Here is a 23,107-nt window from a genome sequence, read left to right on the forward strand (position 1 = left end):
GCACTGATGGGGGCACTGATGGAGGGCACTGATGGTAGGCACATTTTATTTTATTTACCTTTGTTGTAATCAGGGCACTGGTGATCAGTGCCCTGATTACATTTTTCTTTGTCCCCGAACTGCTGATAGGCTCTGCTCCTTCCTCACACTGCAGTCTCTGTGTGAGGAAGGAGCGCTGGCGATGAGAGATGATCTCATATGTTTACATATGAGATCATCTCTCATTGCATGGGCCGATCACGTGGTAAATGGCCGCTGTGATTGGCCATTTACCACGATCTGTGATTGGCTGTGTCCAAGGGACACGGCCGACACAGATTTTCCCCGATGCGCGCTTGCGGGAGCGCGCGGGGAGCCTGTCTCTGGGAGGCCGTTTAAAGACGGCCTCCCGGAAATTTGAGTCCGCGCTGTAGCTGTATTTCGGCTATAGCGCGGATATGAAGAAGTTAAGGTATACATTTATTTTAACACAATAGCAACATTCTAGATCTAGCTAAAACAAAAGAAAATGTATGGCGCTGCTCAATCAGATCCATAAATCATATAGAAAAAATATATTAAATAGTCCAATCTTATAAAAGTCCCAAGAGAACTGTAGCCAAATCTTCACAAAGCAATCTGATCACTGTGATGAAAAGATGCTCCACCACAGAAAATGTGTATGAAATGCACACTCACCAACTGTCTATGGCAAAATTCGCTCTAATATAATCCAACTCATTAATCACCAGCCTTCAACATCAGCTCTCAAGTCCAGACATTTTTCTGGGTATATCTCTCTCATACATCATTAAAAGGTATAATAAAACATCATCCTGCAGTACGTTTATTAAAAACTTAAACCAATTATAAAGAACATAAAATGCGCACTTACATTTAATGGTGCTATAAATCAGCACCAACATATACAGCCGCAATGTGCACTTGCTGTATACTCCAGAAGCGGCGTGCGTTCCAACGGGCGAATACGTGACCCAGGGTTAACCGGTAGTGACGTCAGTAATGGCAGACACGCAGCCTCGATGCATTTCTCAGGAAATCGCCTCATTAGGAATCTCTGCTTTCTGCAAAATGCATCGAGGCTGCACGTCTGCCATTACTGACGTCACTACCGGTTAACCCTGGGTCGCGTATTCGCCCGTTGGAACGCACGCCACTTCTGGAATATACAGCAAGAGCACATTGAGGCTGTATATGTTGGTTCTGATTTATAGCACCATTAAATGGGGTGTGCAGGAGGGACGACTGCCCTGGGTGCAATGGTTTATTGCAGGGATGGGGCGCCCTGACCCTAACCCTAAGGGAAGAGGGGGCACAGTTTGGCATCTTTGCCCTGGGCACTGGATGACCTTTTCCCAGTCCTGGGTCAGTGTGCATTTTATACACACTTTCTGTGGTGGAGCACGGTGTATGGAAAGTTAAAATAACACATCTTCATCACAGTTATTGGATTGCTTTGTGAAGATTTGGCAACAGTTCTCTTGGGACTTTAAAAAAATGAAACTGTTTAATATATTATTTCAATATGATTTATGGATCTGATTGAGTAGTGTCATGCCTTTTCTTTTGTTGTAGTAATTTCTTAAGTGGTACTGGTTATATCTCTTTAAAGGGGACAGCTGCACTCACATTTTGTGTTTAACCACATACTGCCCACCCACCATCAAATGACGGTGCACCAGAACTGTCTCTTGCGGGGCGCGCGGTGTGGCGATCGTGGCCGTGCCGTGTTGCTAGGACATGGCGCGACCCCGATCCCGGTAAAGAGCCAATGACATGGCTCTTTACCCATGTGATCGGCTGTGTCCAATCACAGCCAGTCACATATAAATGAGGAAGTGCCGTTTATCGTCTCTCCTCGCCTCACACTGTCAGAGTGTGAGGCCAGGAGAGCCAATCAGCAGCTCCTCCTCACAGGGGAGACTAGGACAGGTAATCAGTGCACTGATCATCAGTGCCCTGATTACAGAAACGTTGCCAATCAGTGCCCACCATCAGTGCCCACAGTGCCCACAATCAGTGCCCATAGTGCTGCCCGTCAGTGCCTGCTCATCTTTGCTTCCCATCAGTGCCCGTCAGTGCCGCCTCTCAGTGCCAATCAGTGCCACCTTTCAGTGCTGCCTGTCAGTACTTATCAGTGCCGCCTATCAGTGCCCATCAGTGCGGCATATTGGTACCTCAGTACTACATCAGTGTCACCTCATTAGTGCCCATAAGTGCCACCTAATCAGTGCCCATCAGTGCCGCCTCATCAGCGCACATCATTGAAGGAGAAAAATAATTTATTTTCAAAATTTACTCACAGAAAATAAAAACTTTTTTTTTCAAAAAATGTTTTTTTCTTTTTTTTTGTAAGAAATAAAAAACCCAGCGGTGATTAAATACCACCAAAAGAAAGCTCTATTTGTGTGAAAAATTATAACATTTTTTATATGGGTACAGTGTAGCATGACCGCGCAATTGTCATTCAAAGTGTGACAGCGCTAAAAGCTGAAAATTGGCCTGGGCAGGAAGGGGGTATAAGTGTCCAGTATTGAAGTGGTTAAACATTTTGTGTATTTTTGAAAAATTGGCTCTATCACTTATCACCCATTTTAATTCTAGATCTAATATTTTTTTATTACTCATTTTCAGCAAATGTTTTCTCATTTCCATATAATCTGTTATTTTTTATACGTTCACCCTCTGTATTTTTCTTTCACTTTCACTTATTTGATCTACGTGTTTTCTGCTTAACAACTTCTTATCAGCCTGTTCATCCTATCAGATCCTCTGTTCCTGATCTCTGAGTTGCTGACCCTGTAACTGTGCGACTCTGCAGAAGTGTGATCCCCCCCCAACAGATCACAGACAGGAGGATGAAGATGACCCTCCTCATCCTGCTTATTCTGGGTTTGTCAGAAGTGCACGCTGGTAAGTATGAGGATCGGTGAGTTATTTTTAATGCCAGGGTAGTTAAAGGTGTGGTACTAAAGTGCAGAGTACAGATGTGCAGTATATATATGTGTCTGTAGACGTGCCCTATCCTTCTGCAATAGATTGCTGATGCAGAAAGAAGGTGGTCACAGAGTCAGGGAACCCGCAGACATAAGAATTTCATTAGATAATTAGTATTTTGGGTTTAAAAGCCATCATACATGTTACAATCAGATTGTATTACAATCAATTTAAATTTACTAAAAGTATGCAATGAAAATGATCATATATAAATATAAAGAAATAAATGATGTATTATGAGAACCTGCATGATCTATCCTATCAATCTGCATCTATTCAGGTACGCCTCTGCACTATATAGGGGATGGTACAGTATGATTGCAATGTGTGTGATGACTTGTAGTTGCAATACATTTTTTACCTTTAAGTCATATAAAACAGAATATGCACACAGCACAGGGTCACTGTGTTGGTGCATTCAGAGACAATGAAGTATTAGACATCTGAGATTCTGGGCACTCAAAAGACTTAGCCCCCATGCACACTGGATGTTTTTGGAGCTGCTGTTAGCAGCGTCAGACGTTTTTTTTTTGCAGCTGCAGAACGCCCATCCATGTAATTCTATGAACTCATGCACACATAGACCTTTTAGGAGCTCCAAGTGGCATAGGCGTTTTACAGCTCCAAAAAAAAACCCAGGACCTGTGCGTTCTGGAGCTGCAGCGTCAAGCGGTAAAAACGTCTGACGCTGCTAAAGGCTGAATAACGTTGCTTAATGTGCGTTAAGCCACATTATAAGTTTTTTTTCTTCCATTCAAAATCAATGGTTCCCTATGGGAGCCTATTGATTTGAATGGAAGGTGCACCGCAAGTCGGATCAGGATGATCCGACTTGCGGTGCGACTTGCGCTGTGAGAATCTTGAGGGGGAACTCCATGCCAAAATGGGGGAAAAAAACAGCGTGGGGTTCCCCCCCCCAGGTTCCAAACCAGGCCCTCCCTATGTGAATGGGTAGGGGTACATTGTACCCCTACCCATTCACCCCATAAAAGGCAGTGTGTGTAAATAATGACAGGAGACATTTTGAAAAGTTTATTAAAAATCTTCATCCGGTCTTCTCCGCTCTGCTCTTTTCCTCTCCGCACTTCTGGTCTTCTCCTCTCTGCTCTTCTGCCCTCTGCTCTTCTGCTCTTTTGCCTCCTCTGGTCTTCTTCTTCCTCCGCTCCTCCTCCGACGCAGTCCCCGGTGATTATGCCGGTCTCTGCAGCTTATTATATAGCCATTAGGGGCGTGGCCTCCCGGTGACGTCAATAAAGTGATAAATATAATATAATACTCATAGAAAAGAGAAAATATAAAATATAAAATATATAGATATAAAAGTCCAGTGTGCAAAGTGCAAAAAGCCAATAAACAAAGTCCAAAATGTAATCCCAAAGTGGTCAATCAATGCAGTATTGTCTAGGTGAGGCTGTCAGCTATCGGTGCACGCTGTGGAGACCGGCGGCACTGTGCAGTCCTGTCTCTCACACTATACCACCACAATTTCCACCATTTACTTGATGCTATTGTCCAAGTGCATGTGTTGCACCTACAAATGTGAGTGAGATTTATCCACCTTTATTTAATAAAAGCTGATTGTTTAACCACTTAAGCCCCGGAGGATTTGGCTGCTAAAGGACCAGGGGTTTTTTTGCGATTTTTTACTGCGTGACTTTAACGGACAATTGCGCGGTCGTGCGACGCTGTACCTAAACGAATTTGACGTCCTTTTTTTCCCACAAACAGAGCTTTCTTTTGGTGGTATTTGATCACCTGTGCAATTTTTTGATCACGCGCTATAAACAAAAAAAGAGCGTAAATTTTGCAAAAATAACAATATTTTTCACATTTTTTTATATGAAATTCCCCCAAAAAAAAAGTAAAAATCAAAATTTTTTAACATTTTTCGGCCAATTTGTTTTATACTACCTATGTTTGGTAAAAAAAATCGCAAAAAGCGTATTTTGATTGGTTTGCGCAAAAGTTATCGCGTTTACTAACAAAGAGAAAGATTTTTGTCATTTTTGGTGTTTTTTTTTTTAACGCATAATGGCGGCGATCTGCGATTTTTTTTTCGGTACTGCGACATTGCGGCGGACAGATCGGACCCTTGACTGACATTTTTGACACTTTTGGGGTTACCAGTGACATTACTGCAGTAATCAGTGCTATACATATGCACTGTTACTGCAAAAATGACACTGGCAGGGAAGGGGTTAACTTTATTGGACAGGGAGGGGTTAAGTGTGTCCTAGGGGCGTGCTTTCTACTGTGTAGGGACATGGCTATTGGTGTAAAAGCAAAGATCAACCGTTCTACATAGTAGAACGGTCAGATCTTCACTTTTACACAGGGAGAACTGACAGGCAGCTTGTTTACACAAGCTGCTCTGTCTTTCTCCCTTCACAGGAGCGATCGTAGTGTGGCCGGCGGACATCGAGTCCGCCGGTCACACGCACTGACTTGCCTGTGAACGAGCCGCGGCGGGCGCGCGCCTCGGCGGGCGCGCGCCCGCCCGCGATAGGCTCGCAAGTCAGTGACAGGCGAGTGACGTACCGATACGTCACTCTGCCTGGCCGGGGCTGACCGCCGCAGTATATAGTCGTGCGGCGGTCGGCAACCGGTTAAGGATTTCATACACTATTGCAAGTCTTTTTGTTTGCATATATACTGCATTGATTGACGCTTCAACTCCTGTGAATGAGAGGAGCCCTGAAAGATATGGATGGATGATCTTTTTGGGATAACAATCTATGCGCTCTTTTTAAGGATTTGAGGTGAGCACCCATTAACAAGGGGGTGCACGGCTGGCTGTCCACTGTGACACTCTGGTCACTTCTCTCTGGGAGCACAGATCACTTTAGGATTACATTTTGGACTTTGTTTATTGTCTTTTTACACTTTGCACACTGGACTTTTATATCTATATATTTTATATTTTCTCTTTTCTATGAGTATTATATTATATTATATTATATTATATTTATCACTTTATTAGCACTATTGGCACTTTAATATTATGTCACATATAAATATTTTGGAGTTAAATTCTGTCGTACGAGAATTTTCATTGAAAGTAACCTCTTCACTTCCCATATGAGAATAGCATGCAACAAAAAACTGACGAAAGATCGTCCAATAATCTAATCGTGTGTACAAGGCTTTAGAGTGAAAGTGAAAGAAAATCCAAAATTTGGGTTATCTCCAGAACAGAAATAGAGGGGGGATCTTTCAACAGAGACACTAGTTTTGGTGACAACCAGGAAATTCCAAACTTTGGTGGGATTTCCCCTCACTTCCTGTTTGGCTATGGGACAGGAATTGAAGGCACAGATGGCAAAAAAATGGACACACAACTGCTAAAAAAAAAAATACGCCTGAAAATCGCTCTGTTCAGATGTGAATGCAGCCTAAGGGCTCTTTCACACGGGCGGTCCGATCAGATCCGCCTGTCAGTTTTTTAGGCGGATCTGATCGGATCCTCCATGCAGCTCTATGGGGCAGCGGATGTCAGTGGAGACACCTCCGCTGACACCCGCTGCCATCCGCATCCGATCCTGTGCGTGAAATCTGGACGGATGGAAACCCTATTTTTCCATCCGTTCAGTAATCGGATGGGATCGGATCTGATGAGAGCGGACAAGCGGCCCGCTCTCATCCGATCCCCCATAGAGGGCAGCGGGGGCTGAGGGATCAATCCCCGCTGAGTCAACACGGATCTGCCTACGGAGGCGGACCGTGTGAAAGAGTCCTAAAGCCGTAATGTTTAGAAACATTGAGGGGGAGATTTACTGGTTAACTGGAGTGCTCAGAATCTGGTGCAGCTGTGCATGGTAGGCAATCAGCTTCTAATTTCAGCTTGTTCAATTAAAGTGATTGTAATGGCTTGTTTTTATTTTTCTGTTAAAATAACAAACCTAAAGGCCCTTTTCACACGGGTTTTCAGATCCGGTACACCTGTCAGTTTTTCAGGAGGACCTGATCAGGTGCTCCATGCACCCCTATGGAGCAGTGGATGTCAGCGGTGACATGTCCACTGACACCCGCTGCTATCCGATCCTGTCCGTGAGATACAGACAGATGGAAACCCTATTTTCCATCCGTCTGGAGGATCGTATAGAATCAGATGAAAAATGACAGGTGGTCTATTTTCATCCGATCTCTCCATAGAGGAGAGCGGGATCTGACAGGTCTGTCTCTGCACAGTGAGCGGAGATGGACCTGTCATCCGCTTGCTCAGTGGGCTGAGCAATACGGAGTCCGCCAGGCGGAAAGCCCGTGTGAAAGGACCCATAATACTTACCTTTTTTGTGCAGGGATGAAGGCATATGGCCCTACCCAGTCATTGCCTCATTTAAAGTCCCACCTATCCCCCCTTCTGAACCAGTATACAGGGATGGAGGCACTTGGCTATTTATTTCATGGTTTACCTAGCTCATCCACAGTCCAATGCATGAGCAGGTTCCTTTTTCCCCCACCCCCCTCCCTTTGGTGGAAGGGTGGCCACTTGGCAAGTTTTGGGGTGGGGAGATATATCTAATACATGCTTTTGACATATATCGCAAATACAAATTTAGGTGACTTTTAAATGGCTGTTTTTTCCATATGGGACTGGATGCTAGAGACTTTGGGGTTTTCGCATATTTCCGGGAGCTGCGATGCCCAGTGGCGGAGCCAGAGGGTTAGCTGGGGTGTCAATTGACACCCCAGAAAAAGTCCCTGCCACCCCTGTTGCCACCCCGATCCTGGCTGGCAGCAGAGGAATCACAGGCAGTGGTGGGATCAGCCGGTTCGCAGAACCGGCTGATCCCTCTAAGCTGGCGGCCAGGGTCAGGGAGCAGCAGAGCAGTGCGTCCCGAAGCCGAGCCCGCCCATTCTGTGACAATAGCGAATGAAAATTCGCTATTGTCACATGGATCCTCCTCCGGCCAATCAGGGAGCGGGTCCTCCCGCTTCCTGATTGGCCGAATGGCAAACGCCGTGCCATTGGTCGAGGAGGCGCCGGCGGGAGGACTGAGAAGATGCAGGGAGCCGCGGACCGATGAGAAGCTGCTGTGATGACCGTCCGTCCGTGAGGTAAGTAAGCCGGTCTCACGGGGGGGGACGGACGCTGGCACTCTGCAATGATTGCGGGCAAATGCTGTGGCTGTGGCACTCTGCAATAATCATTGGGGGCATTACTGTCTCACTGCAATAATAATTGGGGGCATTGCTGTCTCACTCTGCAATAATCATTGGGGGCATTGCTGTCTCACTCTGCAATAATCATTGGGGGCATTGCTGTCTCACTCTGCAATAATCATTGGGGGCAAGGCTGTCTCACTGCAATAATCATTGGGGGCATTGCTGTCCCACTCTACAATAATCATTGGGGGCATTGCTGTCTCACTGCAATAATCATTGGGGGCATTGCTGTCTCACTCTGCAATAATCATTGGGGGCATTGCTGTCTCACTGCAATAATCATTGGGGGCATTGCTGTCTCACTCTGCAATAATCATTGGGGGCATTGCTGTCTCACTCTGCAATAATCATTGGGGGCATTGCTGTCTCACTGCAATAATCATTGGGGGCATTGCTGTCTCACTCTGCAATAATCATTGGGGGCATTGCTGTCTCACTCTGCAATAATCATTGGGGGCATTGCTGTCTCACTCTGCAATAATCATTGGGGGCAAGGCTGTCTCACTCTGCAATAATCATTGGGGGCATTGCTGTCGCACTCTGCAATAATCATTGGGGGCAAGGCTGTCTCACTCTGCAATAATCATTGGGGGCATTGCTGTCTCACTCTGCAATAATCATTGGGGCGCATTGCTGTCTCACTCTGCAATAATCATTGGGGGCAAGGCTGTCTCACTCTGCAATAATCATTGGGGGCATTGCTGTCTCACTCTGCAATAATCATTGGGGGCATTGCTGTCTCACTCTGCAATAATCATTGGGGGCAAGGCTGTCTTACTGCAATAATCATTGGGGGCATTGCTGTCTCACTCTGCAATAATCATTGGGGGCAAGGCTGTCTCACTGTAATAATCATTGGGGGCATTGCTGTCCCACTCTACAATAATCATTGGGGGCATTGCTGTCGCACTCTGCAATAATCATTGGGGGCAAGGCTGTCTCACTCTGCAATAATCATTGGGGGCATTGCTGTCGCACTCTGCAATAATCATTGGGGGCAAGGCTGTCTCACTCTGCAATAATCATTGGGGGCATTGCTGTTGCACTCTGCAATAATCATTGGGGGCAAGGCTGTCTCATTCTGCAATAATCATTGGGGGCAAGGCTGTCTCACTCTGCAATAATCATTGGGGGCATTGCTGTCTCACTCTGCAATAATCATTGGGGGCAAGGCTGTCTCACTCTGCAATAATCATTGGGGGCATTGCTGTCTCACTCTGCAATAATCATTGGGGGCAAGGCTGTCTCACTCTGCAATAATCATTGGGGGCATTGCTGTCTCACTCTGCAATAATCATTGGGGGCAAGGCTGTCTCACTCTGCAATAATCATTGGGGGCATTGCTGTCTCACTCTGCAATAATCATTGGGGGCAAGGCTGTCTCACTGTAATAATCATTGGGGGCATTGCTGTCTCACTCTGCAATAATCATTGGGGGCAAGGCTGTCTCACTGCAATAATCATTGGGGGCATTGCTGTCTCACTCTGCAATAATCATTGGGGGCATTGCTGTCCCACTCTACAATAATCATTGGGGGCAAGGCTGTCTCACTGCAATAATCATTGGGGGCATTGCTGTCTCACTCTGCAATAATCATTGGGGGCATTGCTGTCGCACTCTGCAATAATCATTGGGGGCATTGCTGTCTCACTCTGCAATAATCATTGGGGGCAAGGCTGTCTCACTGCAATAATCATTGGGGGCATTGCTGTCTCACTCTGCAATAATCATTGGGGGCAAGGCTGTCTCACTGTAATAATCATTGGGGGCATTGCTGTCTCACTCTGCAATAATCATTGGGGGCAAGGCTGTCTCACTCTGCAATAATCATTGGGGGCATTGCTGTCTCACTCTGCAATAATCATTGGGGGCAAGGCTGTCTCACTGCAATAATCATTGGGGGCATTGCTGTCTCACTCTGCAATAATCATTGGGGGCAAGGCTGTCTCACTCTGCAATAATCATTGGGGGCATTGCTGTCTCACTCTGCAATAATCATTGGGGGCAAGGCTGTCTCACTGTAATAATCATTGGGGGCATTGCTGTCTCACTCTGCAATAATCATTGGGGGCATTGCTGTCTCACTCTGCAATAATCATTGGGGGCATTGCTGTCTCACTCTGCAATAATCATTGGGGGCAAGGCTGTCTCACTCTGCAATAATCATTGGGGGCAAGGCTGTCTCACTCTGCAATAATCATTGGGGGCATTGCTGTCGCACTCTGCAATAATCATTGGGGGCAAGGCTGTCTCACTCTGCAATAATCATTGGGGGCATTGCTGTTGCACTCTGCAATAATCATTGGGGGCAAGGCTGTCTCATTCTGCAATAATCATTGGGGGCAAGGCTGTCTCACTCTGCAATAATCATTGGGGGCATTGCTGTCTCACTCTGCAATAATCATTGGGGGCAAGGCTGTCTCACTCTGCAATAATCATTGGGGGCATTGCTGTCTCACTCTGCAATAATCATTGGGGGCAAGGCTGTCTCACTCTGCAATAATCATTGGGGGCATTGCTGTCTCACTCTGCAATAATCATTGGGGGCAAGGCTGTCTCACTGCAATAATCATTGGGGGCATTGCTGTCTCACTCTGCAATAATCATTGGGGGCAAGGCTGTCTCACTGTAATAATCATTGGGGGCATTGCTGTCTCACTCTGCAATAATCATTGGGGGCATTGCTGTCTCACTCTGCAATAATCATTGGGGGCAAGGCTGTCTCACTGCAATAATCATTGGGGGCATTGCTGTCTCACTCTGCAATAATCATTGGGGGCAAGGCTGTCTCACTGTAATAATCATTGGGGGCATTGCTGTCTCACTCTGCAATAATCATTGGGGGCAAGGCTGTCTCACTCTGCAATAATCATTGGGGGCATTGCTGTCTCACTCTGCAATAATCATTGGGGGCAAGGCTGTCTCACTGCAATAATCATTGGGGGCATTGCTGTCTCACTCTGCAATAATCATTGGGGGCAAGGCTGTCTCACTCTGCAATAATCATTGGGGGCATTGCTGTCTCACTCTGCAATAATCATTGGGGGCAAGGCTGTCTCACTGTAATAATCATTGGGGGCATTGCTGTCTCACTCTGCAATAATCATTGGGGGCAAGGCTGTCTCACTGCAATAATCATTGGGGGCATTGCTGTCTCACTCTGCAATAATCATTGGGGGCATTGCTGTCCCACTCTACAATAATCATTGGGGGCAAGGCTGTCTCACTGCAATAATCATTGGGGGCATTGCTGTCTCACTCTGCAATAATCATTGGGGGCATTGCTGTCGCACTCTGCAATAATCATTGGGGGCATTGCTGTCTCACTCTGCAATAATCATTGGGGGCAAGGCTGTCTCACTGCAATAATCATTGGGGGCATTGCTGTCTCACTCTGCAATAATCATTGGGGGCAAGGCTGTCTCACTGTAATAATCATTGGGGGCATTGCTGTCTCACTCTGCAATAATCATTGGGGGCAAGGCTGTCTCACTCTGTAATAATCATTGGGGGCATTGCTGTCTCACTCTGCAATAATCATTGGGGGCAAGGCTGTCTCACTGCAATAATCATTGGGGGCATTGCTGTCTCACTCTGCAATAATCATTGGGGGCAAGGCTGTCTCACTCTGCAATAATCATTGGGGGCATTGCTGTCTCACTCTGCAATAATCATTGGGGGCAAGGCTGTCTCACTGTAATAATCATTGGGGGCATTGCTGTCTCACTCTGCAATAATCATTGGGGGCAAGGCTGTCTCACTGCAATAATCATTGGGGGCATTGCTGTCTCACTCTGCAATAATCATAGGGGGCATTGCTGTCCCACTCTACAATAATCATTGGGGGCAAGGCTGTCTCACTGCAATAATCATTGGGGGCATTGCTGTCGCACTCTGCAATAATCATTGGGGGCATTGCTGTCTCACTCTGCAAAAATCATTGGGGGCATTGCTGTCCCACTCTACAATAATCATTGGGGGCATTGCTGTCTCACTGCAATAATCATTGGGGGCAAGGCTGTCTCACTCTGCAATAATCATTGGGGGCATTGCTGTCGCACTCTGCAATAATCATTGGGGGCATTGCTGTCGCACTCTGCAATAATCATTGGGGGCAAGGCTGTCTCACTCTGCAATAATCATTGGGGGCATTGCTGTCTCACTGCAATAATCATTGGGGGCATTGCTGTCTCACTGCAATAATCATTGGGGACATTGCTGTCTCACTGCAATAATCATTGGGGGCGTTGCTGTCGCACTCTGCAATAATCATTGGGGGCATTGCTGTCTCACTCTGCAATAATCATTGGGGGCATTGCTGTCGCACTCTGCAATAATCATTGGGGGCAAACCTGTATCCTGTCTGTATCCTCTGATCACCACCACCTGTATCCTGTCTTTACTAGTAATGGCAGCGATCATTAGAGGGACTGCGACATTGCGGTGGACGAATCTGACACTAAATTACACTTTGTATATTGACCCCCCAAAATAATACCTAGCCACCCCTTTGCCACCCCTGTTTTAAAAGTCTAGCTCCGCCACTGGCGATGCCTACCTAGGGCCTTCCTTGCCCCCTCCATTTAATTTTGCATAGGGAGACTGCTGGGCTCTTGATGTGCATCGATGCCACGCTTTTCCCCCCATGCGCAAGGCGTCACTAGTGGGGCCTAGCGCTGGCGCGCTGTTTGCCAGCTGCGTGCTGTGTTTTTTGGGGGGGACCACTTTGGCGCCGTGTGTTGAGCAAATATGTCCGCCCCCCCCTTGCCAAACACACTGATAGCGTGGCGTTAGGGAGAGGTTCAGTGGCGTGACCTCACTTCAAATATCACTTCCAGGTTGAGCGCTGACTTCCTGTTTCTTGCTCTGTTTGTTATACCTTACACCTGTTTAGATCATGCTTTCTCACCTAGGATTCAGGTATCACTTGGTTATATTTATTTTGGCTGTTTTGTTTGCACTGATCTTTCTTGGTGCTTTTTTTCTATCATTCACTCCTGTGGTGAGATCCACATGTTTCCATTTTATGTCGTTACCGACTTCGATTTCTCACCTAGGCTTACTCTTACTGACCCCATACTTTTTAGCTTCAGTCCTCACTATATCATCAGACATGCACTTTTTACATTTATATATATTTTATTACTCTCCACAGTGTCCTATGATACACACATTGCCCCACTTTTGATTTCCAAATGGGAACCCACTCCCATGGTAGTCCATTCATCATTGTTTGTGTTGTCTTCATTCCGCTGGCCACTGCCACAGCTCCCGGAGATGAGTCCCACACCATGTCTTCAGCTTCCACATCCCATTTGGAACCTTTAGCTGATCTGTGAGTAACCAGGGGTGATTCTCTACCAAACATCAGATTACATATATATGCACTTTACTGCAGTTACAAGCATATGTACCTTGCATTGGCTCCTGATGAGTGGAAAGAACCCACAAAACGCGTAGAGCCCTTTTCAATGCTGCATCATTACTACCATCTGATCAATTACTCGCTTTTACAATTATGATCCATAAATTTATTTTTATAGAGAGGTCTAGGTCACCAATTAACACCACCCCAACCAGGGTGGTGCAGTGATTTGTTTGAGTGTATACATGTACTATGTGTTATTAATGAGCAATACTATTTATTCACTGTATTCTGTTACCACTCAATATCTGTATATGTATTAATAAACATAATAGTATACATTGATTTTTCATCACCTTTTGTGTGCTTAATTTTAAAGTCCCAAATCTCCCTCCTCCTTTATCTGTACCAGGAACGGAGGCATATGACTCTATCCAGTCATTGCTTCATTTAAAGTCCCACCTGTCCCCCCTTCTGAACCAATTTTTTAATATTGCAGAATATTTTCGCATCCATTTATTAAACTACGCAAAAATTTTAGTGCAAACAAGCACAAAACAATATTATTCTCAGTTTTTGGGTAAAATGGGGTTAAATCAAGTAAACAGATATCAAACACTTCAAGCCTTAAATTTGTGCATACCCGTGAAATTGCAAAAAAAAAAAAAAAAAGCCCAGTACCCAAAATTCTCCATAGGCAATGCTTTAAAATCCTTTAAAGGTTATCAGTTTGGAGTTAACCATGAATGATGGCCCTAGAATATTTGCTCTCACTATAACGTTACAGCAATACCTCACATGTTGGCACAATTTATGTTTACATACACATGCGCACCCTATGCTACTTGTTTGATTTGGGGTGTGTACGGGGATCATTTTTATATATGATTTTATTTTACACTTTTAAACATTTTTTCTGTATTTATACTTTATTGCTGGGTGGGGAAGGGCACACCTTCAGAGGCCCATAGAAGTGATCGGGTGGCTCTGGAAAGGACTCCGAAAGTCCTTTGTTGGCTGTTAAAGGGTGCAACTGCAGCAACAGTTGTGAGCTTAACCACTTAAGCCCCGGAAGATTTTACCCCCTTCCTGACCAGGCCCTATTTTGCAATTCGGCACTGCGTGACTTTAACGGCCAATTGCGCGGTCGTGCGACGCTAAACAAATTTGACGTCCTTTTTTCCCCACAAATAGAGCTTTCTTTTGGTGGTATTTGATCACCTGTGCGATTTTTTGATCATGCGCTATAAACAAAAAAAGAGCGACAGTTTTGCAAAAATAACAATATTTTTCACATTTTTTTTATATGAAATTCCCCCCAAAAAATGTAAAAATCTAAATTTTTTAACATTTTTGGCCAATTTGTTTTCTGCTACATATGTTTGGTAAACAAAATTACAATAAGCGTATTTTGATTGGTTTGCGCAAAATTGATTGCGTTTACTAACTAAAGGAAAGATTTTTGTTGTTTTTTTTTTTTAACGAGTAATGGCGGTGATCTGCGATTTTTTTTTTTTGCGGGACTGCGACATTGCGGCGGACAGATCAGACCCTTGACTGACATTTTTGACACTTTTGGGTGTACCAGTGACATTACTACAGTAATCAGTGCTATACATATGCACTGTTACTGTAAAAATGACACTGGCAGGGAAGGGGTTAACTTTATTGGAGAGGGAGGGGTTAAGTGTGTCTCCCTAGGGGCGTGTTTCTAACTGTGCAGGGATGTGGCTTTACATGTAACAGCAGAGAGCAACGGTCCTACATAGCAGGACCGTTAGATCTCTGCTGTTACACAGGGGAGAGTGACAGGCGGCTTTGTTTACATTAGCCGCCTGCCTTTCTCCCGTCACAGCGGACGATCGCGAGTGACCGGCGGACATCGGAGGTGTCCGTGAACGGGCGGGGGCGGGAGCGAGCCTCCGGCGGTGCGCACTCGCCCCCTATTGGCTCAAAGGCTAGTGACGTACCCATACGTCACTTTGCCTGGCCGGGGCTGACCGCCGCAGTATATGTACTTGCGGCGGTCGGCAAGCGGTTAAATTACCTCTAGTATACTGTGCTGTTTATAAATATAGGTTGGTAGACAATCTGCCTTCAAACATATAAAATATTCAATCTTATTTATCAGATATTCCTAATATAGTTCTTGTTACCAGAAGCAGCCAATTTCACTGTGTTTTGATAACCTTGAAATGCTCTGTATTTCATTTCAGATGGCCACATTCTGCGGTACTATTATTCAGGTTTCTCAGAAACAAGCCAAGGTCTGCCGGAATTCTCTGTTGTTGCATATATGGATGATAAGCAGATACACTGGTACAGCAGTGACACTGGACAGTTCCATTCTATGCCCCCTTGGATGAAAAAAGAGGGACCAGTGTACTGGGACAGACAGCTACGTAAAGCAAAATACTATCAGCCTGAATTCAGGAACAATGTGAGGGTGGGGATGAGACGCTTCAATCAGACTGAAGGTGAGATTCTCTCTATGCACATCCAAATGTCTTTAAAAGATATCCTTCCTTTATTTCAAATCCGCATAGGGTACAAGATAAATCTCTGCTGTGCTTCTCACTGTACTCCATTTTTTGTCAGAGAGCTCTTGCTTTAGACTTGCTTGATGTGAGGGAGAGGTGTAGATAAGGGGGGGCAATGGGGTCCATAACTCTCCCCTGAGCATCCTGGCTGGCAGCACTTTTAAGGCACTGGAGTTGCACTGCCAGGTCTTCTGTGTCTCTCAGTCACCAACAGGACTTAGAGAAAGGAGAGATGAAAACTTTGATTTGCTGCTAACTTGGACCCCATCCATCAGCAAATGACATTTAGGTAACAGTGCGGGATCTTGCAGATGATCAGTGGGACCTGCTGTGGAAGCCACAGGGAAAGAAATAACAGTCCACATGGATGAATTATGCAGAAGGTGGTAAGCCAGGAGGTTCCCCTAAGATTCTTTGTTGGTTTAGTGCCACTGTTGCTGACTTCTCATGTTTCTACTGATCATTATGGACTATTGCTCTATTTGGCCCCATGGACATGTCCTGAAACCCTAGCTGCTGGGCATATCAGCCATGTATGATGTATTTATGGCATATGCCCATGAAGCCCAGGTTAGGTACATTTGTTCCCCTTTAATGGCTAGTTTGCCCCACATGCGTTTCAGTGCTTTTTTTTTTCCAGCATCCAAAACACGTAGAATGTACCTTTCACATAGAATGTACCTTTTCAATGTACATTTCATTTTCAGTGGCATAGTTCATGCCAGTGCTTGCAGTTCCAGTGTGTTCGGGTTCCAGAAAAAAAATAAAACATGCTTCATTTTTCTTGCACAGAACTGTACTGGAGCACGGTAAAACACATAAAAAAAAGCACCTACATGCACCAAAAATGCACCGGTCCTCAGTACAGTGGGGAAAAAAGCAGGATAAAAGAAGAAAAAAACGCAACAAAAATGCACCAGAACAACGTAAAAATGTGTCAAAACGTGCATGCAGAAAACGCATCCGTAAAGGATCTGGAGGGCGTTTTTGTGGTGCGAACTAGCCCTAAAGAGCTTTTTAATATAAAATCTCCAATTGTATTGGGCCTCATTCATTGATGTACCACTATTGTTAGGGAGAATAGAGATGTTGCTTTGTGGTATTCATAGAATGCCTATCAGTTTTTGGTTTGTATCATACCAGAAACAGCTACACTACTTACATATTACTTCAGATATGTATATACAGTGTATACCAAGGTAACAATACTCTGTTACTTAAAATGGGTTTAAAGCACACCTGCCGTTTTTTAAGTGGTTAAAAAAGAACTGTTCTTGGTATCCATCCAAGAAACATTAAACAGCTGTCAGGAAATTGCATCACTGCTTTATTTTCTAGCACCTTGTACTTTTCAATGTATGTATCTAGGTCATTGGAAAAAGCAGTATACATACAGGTGCATCTCATAAAATTATAATATCATCAAAAAGTTAGTTTATTTCAGTAATTCAATTCAAAAAGTGAAACTCTTAAATTTTATATAGATGCGTTACACACAGAGTCATTCAAGCATTTCTTTCTTTTGATGATTATTGCTTATAGCTTGTAAAAAAACCTAAAATTCAGTTTCTCAGAAAATTAAAATATTACATAAGACCAATAAAAAAAAAAAAAGGATTTTTTAACCACCTTCAGACCGGAGGATTTGGCTGCTCAATGACCAGGCCCTATTTTGCGATTCGGCACTGCGTGACTTTAACGGACAATTGCGCGGTCATGCAAAGCTGTACCCAAATGAAAAAGAGGTCCTTTTTTTCCCCCCACAAACAGAGCTTTCTTTTAGTGGTATTTGATCACCTGTGCGATTTTTATTTTTTTGCGCTATAAACAAAAAAAGAGTGATAATTTTGAAAAAATAACAATATTTTTCACATTTTTTTTATATGAAATTGTCCAAAAAAATGTAAAAATCAAAATGTTTTAACATTTTAGGCCAATTTGTTGTCTGCTACATATTTTTGGTAAAAAAAATAGCAATAAGCGTATTTTGATTGGTTTGCGCAAAAGTTATTGCGTTTACTAACTACGGGAAAGATTTATGTGATTTTTATTGTTTTTTTTTAACTAGTAATGGCGGCGATCTGCAATTTTTTTTTTTGCGGGACTGCGACATTGCGGCAGACAGATCGGACCCCTAACTGACATTTTTGACACTTTTGGGGGTACCAGTGACATTACTACAGTAATCAGTGCTATAAATATGCACTGTTACTGTAAAAATGACACTGGCAGGGAAGGTGTTAACATTACTGGTGATCAGTGGGTTAAGTGTGTCCCTAGGGGCGTTATTCTAACTGTCAGGGGGTGTGGCTTGTGAAGTAATCACAGAGACATGCAATCCTATATAGCAGGATCACATAGCCTCTGTGATCACTTCAGGGAGAATGACAGATGGCTGTGTTTACATCAGCCATCTGTCTTTCTCCCTCAGCTGCGGGAGATTGTGAGTGGCCGGTGGCCATTGGAGCCGCCGGTCACACGCACTAACTCCCTGGCTAACGAGCGGGGGCGTAAGCGCGCCGCTGATGCCGCGCGCTCGCCCCCCCTACAGCCTACTGAGCGAGCGATGTAGTATTATGTCACTTTGCCCAGGAGTGCCTGCTTGCCGCAGTAAAACTGCGGCGGGAAGGGGTTAAAGTGGTTAATACAGAAATGTTGACCTACTAAAAAGTATGTCTATGTACAGTATAGTATACACTTATCTGTTGCATGAATTGCTGCATCAATGCGGCTTGGAGGCAGTCAGCCTGTGGCCCTGCTAGGGTGTTATGGAAGCCCAGGTTGTTTTGAAAGCGGCCTTCAGCTCGTCTGCATTGTTGGGTCTGGGGTCTCTCATCCTCTTCTTGACTATACCCCACAGATTCTCCTTGGGGTTTAGGTCAGACGAGTTTGCTGGCCAATCAAGCACAGTGATACCATGATCATTAAACCAGGTATTGGTAGTTTTGGCAGTGTGGACAGGTGCCAAGTCCTACTGGAAAATTAAATCAGCATCTCCAAAAAGCTGGTCAGCAGAGGGAACCATGAAGTGCTCTAGAATTTCCTGGGAGAGGGCTGCACTGACTTTGGACTTGATAAAATCACAGTGGACCAACACCAGATGACATGGCTCCCCAAAGCATCACGGATTGTGGGAAATTTTGTATTTCATTTGGAAATCAAGGTCCCAGAGTCTGGAGGAAGATTGGAGAGGCACAGAATCCCAGTTGAATGAGGTCCAGTGTGCAGTTTCCACAGTCAGCGATTATTTGTGGAGCCATGTTATCTGCTGGTGTTAATCCACTGTGTTTTATCAAGGCCAAAGTCAGCGCAACCCTCTAGCAGGAAATTGAACATGCTTTTACCTCATTTACTAAGCTAACTCGACAACTTCTCTTTAAAGTGAACTGTCTCTACTCCCTTTAAAAAACTGATGAGTACATTAAACATGATATGCATTATATAGCCAAAAGTCTGTAGACACCTGACCATTACACCTCTGTAAGTTCATTGGACATCCTATTTCAAAACCATGGTCATTAATATGGATGTTGGTCCCTTCTTTGTGGCTATAACAGCCTTTACTCTTCCACAAAATTTTGAAGGGTGCTTGTGCCCATTCAGCCAAATCAGTATTTGTGAGGACAGGTACTGATGTTGGATGACAATACCTTATTTACAATCAGCGTTCTATTTCATCCTAAAGGTTCGAATGGTTGAGGCCAGGGCTCTAAAGTAGAACACTCAAGTTTCTCAATTTCAAACTCATCAAACCATGTCTTTAAGGAGCTGGCTTGGTACACCGAGGCACAGTCATGTTGAAACAGAACAGGGTTTTCCCCAAACTATTGTCACAAGATTGGAAGAACGCGATTGTCTAAAACGTTGTTGTGTGCTGTAGCATTAAGTGAACCCTTTACCGGGAACATCTAAAGTCAATCATTTGGAGAGGTGTCCACAAACCTTTGGTCATATAGTGTATGTTTGATATTCAGGTGTTCACATATCATGTATACTATTGCACACGCTCCCATGTAATATGTTCCTGTGCCGTGTTCAGGCTTTCATACTGCCCAGTGGATGTTTGGCTGTGAGCTGAGAGATGACGGAAGCACTGATGGGTTTACACAGTTGGGATATGATGGGAGAGATGTCATCTTCCTGGATAAACAGAGAGGACTCTATATCCCAATCATACATGAGGCTCAGCTCAGTGCACAGGAATGGAACAGTCCCGAGGTGAGATGGGGGAAGAAACAGAAGGACTACCTAGAGAATGAATGTATTGAACAATTGAAGAAGTTAAGTGAATATGGAAGAGAAGATCTAGAGAGGAGAGGTAACTGCATTATCTACACTGTCATCATACACTATCATACAACTTCTATATATTGTGTCTGTGGCATTACCTGTAAATTATATCTTTATAGGCCGCACGTTCTTTTCTTTTGATTTTTATGTCAATACTCCTATTGGGGAGATTACACAATCACTAATAATAGGGAGAAAACATTCACTAATATTAACCCAATACGAAAGGGCCTGTTTAAATATGCGGCTATCATTGCCTCCCCCCTGAAAAACAATTTGCACCTTCTTTTGCAGTGAAATTTTGCCCACTGCACATGCACAAGCCATGCTGCACATTGTGAATGGTCCAGCGGTATTCTGGGATCTGTGACATGTCTCAGAAGACTTCCGGGAGGATTGGCTTCTGCTCAGTGTGCCTAGGCAAAACCAGGTCTCCCCCCTCCCAAAAAAAAAAAATGTGCCAAATGGAGCAGACGAGGAAGCCAATAAAGTGGAAATTCCCCTATTAGGTGAAGTTCCGCAATTAATAGGTTGCATTCCGTGGCATGGTTTGAAACAAGTGCACGCGATGTCATGCGATGGATGTATTTCACTTGCTAGACGTGATGAAAATTTTGCACCTCAGTGTACATCCTGCTTGAGTGTTTGAGCCTATTGGTACCTAGGGGAGATCCGATTTGGGAGTGGGGAAGCTCATAATCATTGCTATGAGAGTGCTGACTGTCCATATCTGAGGGGCCAGATCATTGCCATACTAAGGAGGACCTGCTGGATAATTCTATCACATGTCTCTATAACTTGAGGGTCAAGCAGCTCTGGTAAGTGGTTTGTTTCTTCAGAGCACGGTGGAGTGACCCTCATTTCTGACACTCTCTCCAGGCTGTGGGATATTTTCCTCTCTCATCTCCTTTTGCTGCTTATATGGATAAAGACCTTTGTTATATATTGAACAAAGACCTTTAGAACTGCATCCTTAACATTGTGACTGATTAACATCTTTTTGCAAGAGAGGATTATTCATATGTTGTGACTGTTCATTAACAGTCCTTTGGCACTGCACTTTTTATTTATGCATTCCGTGGCAGTAATGCTTGCCAAATGCAGCGTGCAGTTTACTTTTTGCCTCAGTCACAAAGCAAAGCACGGTGGCAACAGAATGTGTAAAGCCCTGAGTGGTTACATGCCCTTTTTTAGGTGGATGGTGGTGGTAACACTATGGTCCAACTGCCTGCTTTTATCACTCCTTTGGCCACCTGGTTGACTGAGCCCTTACTATAGCATTAAAGCTGAACTCTGGGATTACCAGATATTGTATGAATACAAGACGCATTTGTATTTCTTTAATTTTCAATACCATTTTTATTAGAGATTTTAGGCATACATGGAGGCAGTGCAGTAAAAGAAAATAACACTTAAAATTCAAGTAATCTTGTCACAAGTTGTCTTTTGCTTAAACTATTTTAGATAACCATTGGTACATACTAGGATTTTCCCTAAACCTAGAGTCTCTGTTTATGAATTTTGTAACTGTGGTTATTAAGTAAGAAAAGATAGGTAGTAAGATTTTATCTTGGGTTTCAGTGTCCCTTGTAGGAGAGTGATAAGTAAATGAGAGAGAGGCAAATGTTAGATAGGTAGAGTTCTAGGGAGGGGTTCCTGTAACTCTGTTATACTTCATAACTACTACTGGTTTTATATATTTCTCTCTCTCAGTGCGTCCGGAGGTGAAGGTGTGGGGTCATCGTCAGTCGGATGATGTGACCAGACTTCAGTGCCTGGTGTACGGGTTTCACCCCCGACCTGTGGATGTGAAGTGGGTGAGGAATGGGGGGGATGATGTTCCTTCAGATGAAATGAGTCCAATTCTCCCCCATCCTGATGGCACCTATCAGATCAGAGTCAGTGTGGAAGTGCCAACCAAGGAGGGAGACACTTACTCCTGTCATGTGGACCACAGCAGTCTGGGAAGTGAACCTCTCACTGTGAAATGGGGTGAGTTGAACAATATAAAACAAGAAATAAGCTTTGTGTAAACATAGATCAGGGCCGGACTGGCCTAGCGGGATACCGGGAAGTTTCCCGGTGGGCCGCCGGCCCTGGGGCCGCTTTAAGATGCGGCCGCTTTAAGCACCTACAGCGCCGCGGCCGCTTTAAGCATCTGACCGCGCCGCGGCTGCGCTGTGATGGCCGCTGCAGCCCAGGCCTGGCCCCCGCTGCGCTCCAGTGACGGATGTTTCCTACGTCAGCCGCTATGAGCGCCATGACGTCACATCCGGCGGGAGCGGCTGTGCGAGTGTGCGGCTGTGGTCGTTCATCTGACTGACTGAAAGTAACTCTGCAAGATGGATGGTAACGGCGCCGATCCCTCCCAGAGCACACAGACGCCAGCAGCAGCAGCAGCAGCATGATCGCAGGAGACTGAGAGTGACTGGAGGAGCGGAGGCAGAGCAGAGCCTGAGACAGCCAGCTGAGCCAGGTCAGAGTAAATGGGCTGGGGCCTGGGGGACCTGGACCTCTTGCATTTGGGGGGTGTCAGCATATTTTAGGGCCCCTACTAGTACTACAATGCTAGCCCCTCCCCCTAATACAATGCTGACCTGCCATGCCACCCCCCCTGGGCCCCCCTCCCCCCTAATACAATGCTGATCCCCCCTCCCCCTAATACAATGCTGTTCCCCTCCTCCTAATACAATGCTAACCCCCCTCCCCCTAATAAAATGATGACCTCCCCCTAATACAATGCTGATC

General features: G+C 44.9%; 2 protein-coding genes across 2 annotated transcripts in view; both read left to right on the forward strand.

Annotated features, from left to right (window-relative positions):
• LOC309559454 (major histocompatibility complex class I-related gene protein-like) overlaps positions 1-23,107 on the forward strand; it is a 300,974-nt gene that overhangs the window by 249,048 nt on the left and 28,819 nt on the right. The window lies entirely within an intron of this gene.
• Positions 2,750-22,392, forward strand: LOC309559760 (class I histocompatibility antigen, Gogo-B*0103 alpha chain-like; the record flags this gene model as incomplete). Its single annotated transcript, XM_082263195.1, has 4 exons — positions 2,750-2,913; positions 15,746-16,006; positions 20,109-20,387; positions 22,073-22,392. Exons 1-4 carry the CDS (start codon positions 2,859-2,861, stop codon positions 22,390-22,392), a joined length of 915 nt encoding a protein of 304 aa, XP_082119321.1. The 5' UTR covers positions 2,750-2,858.

Source organism: Pelophylax lessonae (assembly GCF_965119305.1).
Source record: "Pelophylax lessonae genome assembly, chromosome: 7".
NCBI lineage: Eukaryota > Metazoa > Chordata > Amphibia > Anura > Ranidae > Pelophylax > Pelophylax lessonae.